This window comes from Nelusetta ayraudi, unplaced genomic scaffold (genome assembly GCF_046127955.1).
Source record: "Nelusetta ayraudi isolate G7.1 ecotype Tasmania unplaced genomic scaffold, CSIRO-AGI_Nayr_v1 ptg000192l, whole genome shotgun sequence".
Taxonomy (NCBI): domain Eukaryota; kingdom Metazoa; phylum Chordata; class Actinopteri; order Tetraodontiformes; family Monacanthidae; genus Nelusetta; species Nelusetta ayraudi.
This window is the reverse complement of record NW_027466241.1, coordinates 384,845-397,205: the sequence shown is the minus strand read 5'-3', so window position 1 is coordinate 397,205 and position 12,361 is coordinate 384,845. Positions and strand designations below refer to the sequence as shown.

The following is a 12,361-nucleotide window of genomic DNA, read 5'->3' as shown; positions in this document are numbered from 1 at the left end:
CTGCTCTTTCGACGAACCCAGAATTAAAACACAGCACTAGGGCTCGGTGACATCACTGGTGAACTGCTGTCTGCGGACACACTCACAGTCTTCCTTCCTCTTTTTTTTAGCCACACTATTAATAGGAGCAGGAGCCCTTACTTTTTCTTGCTGGCTTCTTGTCTTGTTCATTTTTGCATTCAAATTCAAATAGGAAGGTTGATGTTGATGAAGTTGAGGTGAAGCTAAATCCTCAACCGTTTACAGTTTTTAACCTAAGTCTACTATGATTAGCCTTTTGTGTTAGTATTAGAAAACAAAAAGCACAACAAATAAAAAAAAGAGCAACTGTATTAGTTTTTAAATATTTTAAACAAAGGTTTTTTTTTTAATAAAGCGAAAACAGGAAATTTACATAACTTGCAGTGGTTTGTTGCACAGTGACTGAGTAAAAAAAAATGTGTGTGTGTGTGTATGGATATGTGTATATATATGTATATATACATATATATATATATATGTATATATATATATATAGGTGTGTGTGTGTGTGTGTGTGTGTGTGTACGATGCAGCATGCAGCAGCGTTGTACAAAACAAGCGCCCCCCAGCGGCTGATTCAGGGCGAGAAGGTGGCGCCAGTGATGGGCCACCTAATCACTGTGTACTCTGCTCCGTCCTCGTCCTTGTCTGTTTGGCTGCGTCCTGGTGCTCGGACATTACAGTAAAGCGGTTCACTGCTCCTCTTGGTGAAGTGGACGCTGGCGTAGTTACGGTTTTCCTCTGGAACGTCAGCCTGAACCTGTAGAAAACAGGGAAACCTTTTGCGCTTTAGTTCCCTGACTCAGACAAAATTGCCTCAAAGAGCATTTTACCTGCATAATAAACCTTTTGGGCACCAAACATCGGTAGCAAACTACAATTTGGCCTCTGCAGTTTCGCCGCCATTGCAGTGTGAAAACATCACCCTGATTATCTGACAACGACTTGTTGGTGAAGTGTCAAACTCACCTCCTCCCCATTGTCCAACACACCTTCGGCCTCACAGGGTTTTTGGGAGGTCGTCGTCTTTTTGCTGGTTGGTGAAAAAGCTGCAGGTTTGAACACTTGAAAAAGACAAAACTCGAGACTTTTTTCTTCAAAATTTTAGTCCAAGTCAAAACTTAACTAACCGGATGAGTAAGAAGACGACAAGCAAGAAGAACAGCAGCAGAACAGTAACAGTTACTCCCACCAACGGCAATTTCCAGTTGCCTGGATCCTGGGAATTTGTGGAACCTGGAGCAAAATGGACCAGGCAGCATGAAATCAGAAGCCAACGTGTGTTGTGAATTAGATTCCTTTTCTCTTCGATTTGAACGGTCAAGACAGGAGAAGGTTTCCCTCCACATGATTCTAGTTCATGGCCAAAATTCTGTTTGTTAAGTGCATCATCTACATCATCTAGCCATCCATCCAGAAGCAACGCCACCATATCTCACAGTGTCAAACATCCTTTTCAGTCTGTCATTTCCTGTAATTAATTTTAAACAGTTTTATTTGGTGTGGCAAAAAAAGAAATGTCTAAAAGAATAGTGGTTGCGTCAACCTTCCTCGAACTTGCGCGTTCTTCTACAGTCAAAAGAGAGATAAGATCAAATCTGCTCACTGGAGATGTTTAGAACTTTGGGAGAAGATTCAATTGATCCATGTTGATTCTCAGACTTGCAGTGGTATGAGCCGCTGTCCTTGGTTCTGATGTTGGGGAACTGATACTTCTGTCCTTCAAACACCTTGTTGCCATCTTTGAACCAAGTGTAGTTAGCTTCAGGGTTAGCATCGCTGCTACAGCTTAGGGTCACAGGCCTTCCCTCCACTGTCTCTCCAGTCACTGACACAGAGGATGACTTGGGACCATCTAGAAACAGAGCAGGCAGTCAAACCTGTGATCAGCCAGAAGAGCACTCGACACATTTTTGTGGCAAACCAGAAGAAGAAGAAGAAGAAGAATTGATGAGATATAAAATATTCTGTAAAACAAACACAAACTAATGAATATAATAATAAAAAGATTCAATCTCTATTCAGATTCTAGTGGTGATTAACTGTCACGATTGAACACAGTTTAAATCCTCACATTGAACATCAATCAGGATGTGACTGCTGAACCCTCCCAGCTGATTCTCAGCCCTGCAGGAATACTCTCTGGAGTCAGACGACTTGACCGACTTGATGATGAGTTCCGCTTGGTAGTGGTGCAGAGATTGGCTCCTGTTGAACCAGCTGTAATTAGCTGGAGGGTTGGCATCACTGCGACACATCACAGTCAACTGGTCACCCTCCAAAATGTTGTGGGAGGGGTCTGTTGACAAAGTGGGAGTCCTTGGAGCATCTGGAGGAAAACGGAACATAAATAAGAAAATCTTCTGTCTGTTAGCATTTTGGAATAAATTCAGCAGGGGGGTATGAAGTTCTCTGGTTCTCTGCTCGTCGTTTTCTAATCCCGATTGACATGTTTCTATAAATGAAGCACACTCACTAAACACATTGGATAGTTTCCTTCCTCCGTGTGACACAAGTTAAAGCATGCAAACACTTGTCAAGGTTAAAGACTAAATTTAAAAAAAAAGGAACATTTTAGCATCTGAGGTGGTAGGAAAAACTACTACTGCACAGTTCACTTCTCAATTGTGCAGATCAGTAAATCTCACCGAACTCCAGATTCTTTTACCCACGAAATTCTCACACATGATCAAATCTAATTGTTTCCTTCCTCAGTGTCACACAAGTTGAAGCACAGAAACGCTTTTTAAGATTGACTAGCCATGTTGAAGAAATTTCAATCTAAAGAGGAAGAGAAGGTTGTGGACATCCAAATGAATTTGCTTTTCTCTGCTAATCAAACAACCTTCCACACAAACATTCAGCGAACACAGAGACACAGACTCACACTGCAGGAGAGGAAATGAGGGATCCTGACACAAGGCGCTTGGGATCCACTACACATTTCTGGATGAGTGAAAATATAACAGTAGCTATTTTAGCTACCACTCATCATGTCATACCTTAGTTGTTGTTTGCTGTAACAGTGCCAACAAAAGAAGCAGAGACCCAAACTCACACACTGCAGGAGAGCCAACTTGGGATCCTGACACGCGGCAGGTATATTCGTCTCCAGGTTTTGTGGTTTGTAGGTTAAGGGTTCGTCCAGAACGAAATGGCTTGTCATTCATGTACCAGGTGTAGATTCGCCGACCAGTCAGGTTACACTTGGTGTCACATGACAGCCTGTAAGGGGGTGAGTCCCGATAAAAACTCCTCACATTGACCTGAAGATCTGGAAAAATGAACAGTTGTTACTTCAGGAGCAGCTGTGAGCAAATGAAGACGTGCTGATGATGTTGTGATGAGAGTCTCACCTGAAACAGTCAGACGGACTCCAGGCCATCCAGTATATCTACCATAGTAGCTGGTTGTAAAAAACCTGAACCGATACTCAGCAGAGTTTCTCTGTGTCACATTTGAGATTGTCAGAGTGCAGATATTGCGGTTACAGGGCTTTTTATAAAGTGGCAACTGTAAGTCATAACTTTTTTCCTTCCCCAAAGGATCCTCTTGTGTTGCTATAAACCAGAATGACTTGTCAAAGATTTCTGTTGCTGGGTGTTTGTAGGTGCAGTTGATGGAGACCGTCGATCCTCTTACAGCACAGATGTCCTTTGGGTCATTGTAGATCACCTCCCAACCAGGCTGAGCAAGAACTGCAGCGAAACAGTGCAAAACCAGAAGGATCAGTTGAAACCGTAAAGATTTGTTCAGAGGGAAAAAAGAGGAGCAACAATATAAAAAAAATGCTTAGAAATGGTTCAACAACCAATCAAAAATATGGGTAATTCTTATTTTTTGTCATGCTATTTATGGAAACAATGTTTTGTAATAGAGCCAGTGGGGGAAAAAAATGAAACAGTGAATCACAATACTTTGAAATAAATGCATAAATACACTTGTCTCTTTTAAGTACAAGAATTTAGAATAAGTGCAGACTTTTAGCAGACACACACACACACACACGTGCACGCGCACACACACACACACACAACATGTTTAGCGAAGCAGCTAGCAAGGAATCGAACCCTTTTATTTCAAACACACCGTGTAAGTTGATCAAAGCTGCCAAGTGTTGACAATATTTTAGCTACACGACAGCTCATTAACAGATGCCAACATATCAAGAAAAAATAGCTAACAAGAACTACTAATGTTATTGTAACCTGTATCAGTAACAAGATAGCTAGCTACTTAGCTAAGTCGTTTCAGAATAAAAAGGACATCAAGGACGGACACGCTGGGTCTTCACAGGTGTGAGAAAATGTAACTGGCTGAAGAAAAATACCTGTTGCACAAAATTGTCCTCTGAGGCTTTCATATCACCCCAATTAATGTTATGTGCACCTATATATGTTGCTTTTTACATTTATTATCTATATCACTGCAGTAGATAGAAGAGGGACAGGGAGAAGAAACCAGCAGGTGTCAAGACGGCACCAAACTCTCTGCCAAAGCTTCACAGGCAAGGAGAAATTATAACTGCAATTGTCTCCAGCATCAAAGTGACTCTGAAAATACTTTTCAGAGCTACTTCAGAACTATTTAAACTTTTCTTTTGGTCTATATTTCAACAGGCGGCACAGGGACAAGGCCAAATGACTGAGAGACACACGGACACAGTAGATGTACAATACCTTGCAGAGGGAGGAGGAGGAGCAGAAATCCAAACGCTGCCACTGCACTGGAGCTCATTGCTGCGCTACAAATTCCCCGTTTGCTTGAGGTGGAAAAAAGTGGTGACAGCAAAGCAGTCGGACTCTGCGGCTGTCAAGCAAGCAGCGAATGACTTTTGTGACTTAAGATTCGATCTATATCGCGTTTGACGCAAGATGAGAGAAGAGTGTATAATTGCACTTCACTTCCTTCCTCTTTTCACTTTTTCCATGCGTGATGAGCCACTGACTGGACTGAGAGAAAGAGGAGGAACTTTATCTGCTGCTGTCATGAATCATAAATATAAATGTGTTTCAAAGAAAAAGAAAACCAGGTAAATAAGAGTGTGAAAAGCCTTGTAGGGTGTTTATTTTTTCAGAGCTGAGCCTCACAGACAGAAGGCCAAAGTTCCATGTTGCAGCTTCAGGGGAGACATGATCACCTTCTGACTGCCACATTTATCTGAGGGTGAAGCTGCTCCTCACTCATCCACTGCTTGTCTTTCTCCCAGGCTGACAGACACTGTTGGTGAGGCTGTTTACACTGAATGGCTGTTTTTAATGCTGAACTCCAGTTTGGGGTGTTTGGCTTCAGGGGCCAGCTTCAGGTTGTGTTGGCACTTTTTTTTTTTAATTTACTTTAATTCTCCTCTGACAAAAGATGTTGCTGTTAAGTTTTTCTATTCTTTTTTTTTCTAATTTTTAGACAAAGGAAAACCTTTACAAACAGAACAAATTCTCTTTCAGGACACGCCACTCCACTTGCTGCCCCTCAGTCAGCCACAGAGCACGAAAGTTCATCCTGATGCACGTTCACGCAAAACATAGAATCAGTAAATTAACAAATATAAAGACATATATAAGTATATATTCATATTCATGCGCATGCAGTTTCCTACATGTCAATGTAGATACAGATATGTACATGCAAATACAGACCTTATAAAACCATCAAATCATTTTCAACAAAAACAAAAACTCAAGAAAAAAGTTGAAACATTAAAAAACAAAAGACATTTGGAGAAGCAATGAAAAACACATTTAGAATATTTAAATTTAAAATTTAAAATTCAAGATCATTTAAATAAGTAAGAGTGGAAGCACTGAAGACTTGAAAGGAGTTGAGAGATCAAAATCAGATGTAGTTTTAAATTTGAGGACACATCTACCAATTTCAGCAGAAATAGTGGGAAAGCATAAACAAAGTATTTCCGGGATTCCTCAAGCTACATGATGTTGAATGAAGACATAAATATTGTTTTGGATATGGTTGATCATTGAAAAATAGACATTCGAAAATAAACTTCAACCAGTTTAATCGGTTGCATTTTCTTCTTCTTCAAATAAACACACACATACACACACACACACACACACACACACACACACACACACACACACACACACACACGCACACACACACACACACACACACACACGCACACACACGCACTCCGGTTGATATCCTCTCCAGCCTCACTGTCGTCCTCAGTCTGTTCAGATTTGCTGTCCTAGCACCTTGCCTCCACCAGAGGGAGCCTTTGGTCAGGGCGGAGCTGCGTTTCTTTTACGTAGCGCAAGAGGCTCCAACCTGGCCGGACTTCCATCCGCGTCTTCCAGCTGAGGCTCCTTGCGACTGATTCGGAAACGTTCTCATACATGACGGAAGTGTTCATCTGGAGAAGAGAGAGCAGGAGGTTCTCAGTGGACTTTACTGATGAACCAGCTCTACTGAAAATGTAATGACCTCATGTTGAAAAAATATGGCTGTTTCCTGGAATTGTGTTTGACTTTTTTTTTCTTCTTTTTTTTCCCCTCGCTCCAGTAACACACACAACACAGCCTACAATATGTTCGGTGGTTGGGACTGACAACACAAACCCTTAATTTTTTTTTCTTCACGTTACTGTCACACGACCTGTGTCTGGCACCTCTAACGTGACGCTTGTGTGTGCTTGTACTTGCAAACGTACTCTTTAAAGGACTATTTATAAATATAAAATATAAAATATAAAACTGGCACTCGAGACTGCCCTCTAGAGGATTTATTGTTTCACATCCATACCAACTCGTCTTTTGCATAGGGACGTATTTACATTTGGTAATGGAGTATAAAGGAGCCAGAGGGAGGCGCCCTTCTCACCTCAATCATTTCCTCATCTGCTTGTGGTTCCCTGCAGCTGCTCCTGGTTTTCTTCTTCCTGCTGTCCAGCCACAAATAGGAGACAAACCCTCACAGTGATCCACTTCAAGAGCATGAAACTGGAAAATGACCTGAATGAAATCAGAACCTCGATCTTTTACCATGTCCACAGGATGAAAATGAGCAGCGCAGGGGGCAGTGAGACCACCAGGGTCAACTTGATGACGTTCATGGTGCAGAGATCCGCTGAGGCTGGAGATAAACATGTGGTAGAAGATCACCGCCTGAATCGTACTCACACGTTAGACTATGACTCATTAGCAGGTAAAGTCACAGCAGCTCTTGGAGATGATTTTGAAATGGTGTGGGGACTGGAGATGTTGTGTGACTGGGAACAACCAAGCTGCTCTGCGTGGACAAGTGAGTCCAGTGTCGTTTACAACTGGAGTCTGTTTTTACTGGGAATGACCTGATTGTATTTCTTAAACTGCCTAAAATTCACAGGTCCGGATTTAATGGAGCTACAACTAACAAATGTCTTGTCTAGTTACACAAGACATTCTCATAAGAGAGGCAACACAAGCAGCTTACTGCACCACCTTAGCCAAAAACACCACCAAAAGAGTGAATTAAGATCTGCAACTCCTACTGCGTCTTCCATGCCAGCACTCTAGCAACTTAACATCTGGACGAGCAAAAGAAAAGAAAAAGTCAGACGGCCAGTGTTCTTTGTTGTTGGACACTTTTGACTGTAGAATCATTCCGTGAATAGCCGCGGAAATGATGGAGTCGTTCACACCGGACTTGAAGCGGCGCGCACCTCTACGGCCGGCTCGCGCCGTGCAGCTATGGTTTCTCCGTCTGGTCTATTTTGTGCGCGAGCCGCGAGTGTAAAAGCCAGAGGACAATGAACAATTTTCGAGCGCTGATGGAACGTAATTGAACACCTTTGCTTCGGTACGTGATATACGCCGGGAGAGGCGCGACATTATGAAGTTGCACACGTAACGCTCAACGTCATCACTGCGGGTCTGCCTTTCCCACTGCAAGTCGATTGGAGCGGAGCCAATTGGAGCCGAATTCAACCCGTGTCGCTTGCAGGGCTGTTTGACCCTTTTCGACGGGAGTCGGTGAGTCTTTCCCACTGCCACCAAATGCCGATTCATTGCGGGTGTACATTAGTTTTTTTTGGCCAGGGGGGAAAGGGGCTCAAGACAACTTGAGATCTACAGACATGAAACAGCTGACAGATAGCATCAGAATAGTAGACACCCCTTTGAATGATGATTGGCCAAACCTTGGTTCTGGTAGACCACATCGTTCAATCATCAATTTACGACCACAGCAACATGCAAATATAATCTGCTCAAGACATCAGATGTAAAAAATGTGGCATGTTGTGGCAAAGTGGTGCCAGTTGAATTTTTAAGGGGCAACAACATTCAGAAAAGCTCAACTCACGCAGGATGTTTAGAACTTTGGGAGAAGATTCTCTTGATCCATATTGATTCTCAGACTTGCAGTGGGTGCTGATGATTAACTGGGACCAAAAACAATTTGATCTCATTTTCAGTTTCTAGTATTAAATGTGACCAGTTCAAAATGACAAAAGTGTTTTGTCATATTGAACTGGTGTAACTAGCCACGAGAGTTCCTTTGAATATGACTGGCCAAACTCGTTGGTGCCAGTTGATAACAGTGTCTAATCACCCATTTACTATCACAGCCACATGCAAATCTTATCTGCTCAAGATACCAGATGTGAAAAATGAAGCCCGTTGGGTCATAGAGGTGCCAGTTGGATTCTAAAGAGCAACAGACGTTCAGAGAAGCTGAACTCACACTGGACGTTTAGAACTTTGGGAGAAGATTCAATTGATCCATGTTGATTCTCAGACTTGCAGTGGTATGAGCCGCTGTCCTTGGTTCTGATGTTGGGGAACTGATACTTCTGTCCTTCAAACACCTTGTTGCCATCTTTGAACCAAGTGTAGTTAGCTTCAGGGTTAGCATCGCTGCTACAGCTTAGGGTCACAGGCCTTCCCTCCACTGTCTCTCCGGTCACTGACACAGAGGATGACTTGGGACCATCTAGAAACAGAGCAGGCAGTCAAACCTGTGATCAGCCAGAAGAGCACTCAACACATTTTTGTGACAAACCAGAAGAAGAAGAATTGATGAGATATAGAATATTCTGTAACACAAACAAAATAAAACACAAACTAATGTAGTTCTCAAGGTCACAAAAGATTCAATCTCTATTCAGATTCTAGTGGTGATTAACTGTCACGATTGAACACAGTTTAAATCCTCACATTGAACATCAATCAGGATGTGACTGCTGAACCCTCCCAGCTGATTCTCAGCCCTGCAGGAATACTCTCTGGAGTCAGACGACTGGACCGACTTGATGATGAGTTCCGCTTGGTAGTGGTGCAGAGATTGGCTCCTGTTGAACCAGCTGTAATTAGCTGGAGGGTTGGCATCACTGCGACACATCACAGTCAACTGGTCACCCTCCAAAATGTTGTGGGAGGGGTCTGTTGACAAAGTGGGAGTCCTTGGAGCATCTGGAGGAAAACGGAACATAAACAAGAAAATCTTCTGTCTGTTAGCATTTTGGAATAAATTCAGCAGGGGGGTATAAAGTTCTCTGGTTCTCTGCTCGTCGTTTTCTAATCCCGATTGACATGTTTCTATAAATGAAGCACACTCACTAAACACATTGGATAGTTTCCTTCCTCCGTGTGACACAAGTTAAAGCATGCAAACACTTGTCAAGGTTAAAGACTAAATTTAAAAAAAAAGGAACATTTTAGCATCTGAGGTGGTAGGAAAAACTACTACTGCACAGTTCACTTCTCAATTGTGCAGATCAGTAAATCTCACCGAACTCCAGATTCTTTTACCCACGAAATTCTCACACATGATCAAATCTAATTGTTTCCTTCCTCAGTGTCACACAAGTTGAAGCACAGAAACGCTTTTTAAGATTGACTAGCCATGTTGAAGAAATTTCAATCTAAAGAGGAAGAGAAGGTTGTGGACATCCAAATGAATTTGCTTTTCTCTGCTAATCAAACAACCTTCCACACAAACATTCAGCGAACACAGAGACACAGACTCACACTGCAGGAGAGGAAATGAGGGATCCTGACACAAGGCGCTTGGGATCCACTACACATTTCTGGATGAGTGAAAATATAACAGTAGCTATTTTAGCTACCACTCATCATGTCATACCTTAGTTGTTGTTTGCTGTAACAGTGCCAACAAAAGAAGCAGAGACCCAAACTCACACACTGCAGGAGAGCCAACTTGGGATCCTGACACGCGGCAGGTATATTCGTCTCCAGGTTTTGTGGTTTGTAGGTTAAGGGTTCGTCCAGAACGAAATGGCTTGTCATTCATGTACCAGGTGTAGGTTCGCCGACCAGTCAGGTTACACTTGGTGTCACATGACAGCCTGTAAGGGGGTGAGTCCCGATAAAAACTCCTCACATTGACCTGAAGATCTGGAAAAATGAACAGTTGTTACTTCAGGAGCAGCTGTGAGCAAATGAAGACGTGCTGATGATGTTGTGATGAGAGTCTCACCTGAAACAGTCAGACGGACTCCAGGCCATCCAGTATATCTACCATAGTAGCTGGTTGTAAAAAACCTGAACCGATACTCAGCAGAGTTTCTCTGTGTCACATTTGAGATTGTCAGAGTGCAGATATTGCGGTTACAGGGCTTTTTATAAAGTGGCAACTGTAAGTCATAACTTTTTTCCTTCCCCAAAGGATCCTCTTGTGTTGCTATAAACCAGAATGACTTGTCAAAGATTTCTGTTGCTGGGTGTTTGTAGGTGCAGTTGATGGAGACCGTCGATCCTCTTACAGCACAGATGTCCTCTGGCTGATGGTAGATCACCTCCCAACCAGGCTTAGCAAGAACTGCAGCAGAAGTGACGCAGCATTTCACTCTTCCTGTGCCCCGCACTTTCTCCAGCTATTGTACTTAGGCCTTTTTTCAAAGCAGTAATCAACGAGACGTTAAACATGTTTAGCGAAGCAGCTAGCAAGGAATCGAACCCTTTTATTTCAAACACACCGTGTAAGTTGAGCAAAGCTGCCAAGTGTTGACAATATTTTAGCTACACGACAGCTCATTAACAGATGCCAACATATCAAGAAAAAATAGCTAACAAGAACTACTAATGTTATTGTAACCTCTATCAGTAGCTACTTAGCTAAATCTTTGCAGAATAAAAAGGACATCAAGGACGGACACGCTGGGTCTTCACAGGTGTGAGAAAATGTAACTGGCTGAAGAAAAATACCTGTTGCACAAAATTGTCCTCTGAGGCTTTCATATCACCCCAATTAATGTTATGTGCACCTATATATGTTGCTTTTTACATTTATTATCTATATCACTGCAGTAGATAGAAGAGGGACAGGGAGAAGAAACCAGCAGGTGTCAAGACGGCACCAAACTCTCTGCCAAAGCTTCACAGGCAAGGAGAAATTATAACTGCAATTGTCTCCAGCATCAAAGTGACTCTGAAAATACTTTTCAGAGCTACTTCAGAACTATTTAAACTTTTCTTTTGGTCTATATTTCAACAGGCGGCACAGGGACAAGGCCAAATGACTGAGAGACACACGGACACAGTAGATGTACAATACCTTGCAGAGGGAGGAGGAGGAGCAGAAATCCAAACGCTGCCACTGCACTGGAGCTCATTGCTGCGCTACAAATTCCCCGTTTGCTTGAGGTGGAAAAAAGTGGTGACAGCAAAGCAGTCGGACTCTGAAGGTGCCTACACACTGAACGCGTTTTTGACGCGGTCTAAACGCGCGGTATGGCGCAAGTAGGCGCAAGCAGGCGAAGACCTGGCGTCAGCGCCCTGTGACGACACCTCGGCGCATCCAATAGGAGAGCGGCCGGTTCTGAAAAAAGTGGCCCGACGCAGAGCAGGGCGCCAGTTCGCGATAGAGCAGCAGTGAGGAAAAACGAAAGAAAAACTTTTCTCGCAGTGTCCCGAGTGTAACATTTGATCTGACACCGAGTTCTGGGACTCGAGACTAGCTTAAAAAATATGTATCGGGTTGGCGACTCTGCTTGGTTTCGGCGCTCTGACGTTCTCGTTACCTCCGGTGCTCGTACTAGGTGCTGCGTGTTTTGCATTCAGGCGGCACCGGAGGCGTGAATAACTGCGGTGGAACGAAATCTCGTTGTCTCACCGTTTGCACACAACATCCTCCCGCTTGCTAACTCGGTGGCTTCGCTATCAATGTTGCCGAAAACCCGTGCAAAGTACGTCCCGTGTTGTCTAGACTCTAGAGTGTAAAATAAAATGCGAATCAACGCGATAATGTCCCGACCCGAATATATATGAAAAAAAAAAACAACAACAACAACTTTATGTTCACATATTGTCAGGCACAGTTCGGTGTAGAGAAGTTTTAACACATATTTAACAACTGGTGCCGCCCCCCCCCCCAAGGAGCC

The 12,361-nt window shown here is 43.1% G+C and overlaps 1 protein-coding gene across 1 annotated transcript; it reads right to left on the bottom strand.

Annotated features, from left to right (window-relative positions):
* Positions 1 to 314: 314 nt before the first annotated feature.
* On the bottom strand, positions 315 to 11,657 carry LOC142881379 (cell adhesion molecule CEACAM5-like). The gene is made up of 15 exons (XM_076015653.1): positions 11,536 to 11,657; positions 10,459 to 10,800; positions 10,161 to 10,376; positions 9,177 to 9,431; positions 8,704 to 8,952; positions 7,023 to 7,113; positions 6,862 to 6,922; positions 4,701 to 4,830; positions 3,378 to 3,719; positions 3,080 to 3,295; positions 2,096 to 2,350; positions 1,628 to 1,876; positions 1,152 to 1,257; positions 991 to 1,054; positions 315 to 781 (listed from the first exon to the last, which is right to left on the bottom strand). Exons 1-15 carry the CDS (start codon positions 11,591 to 11,593, stop codon positions 599 to 601), a joined length of 2,817 nt encoding a protein of 938 aa, XP_075871768.1. The 5' UTR covers positions 11,594 to 11,657; the 3' UTR covers positions 315 to 598.
* Positions 11,658 to 12,361: the final 704 nt, after the last annotated feature.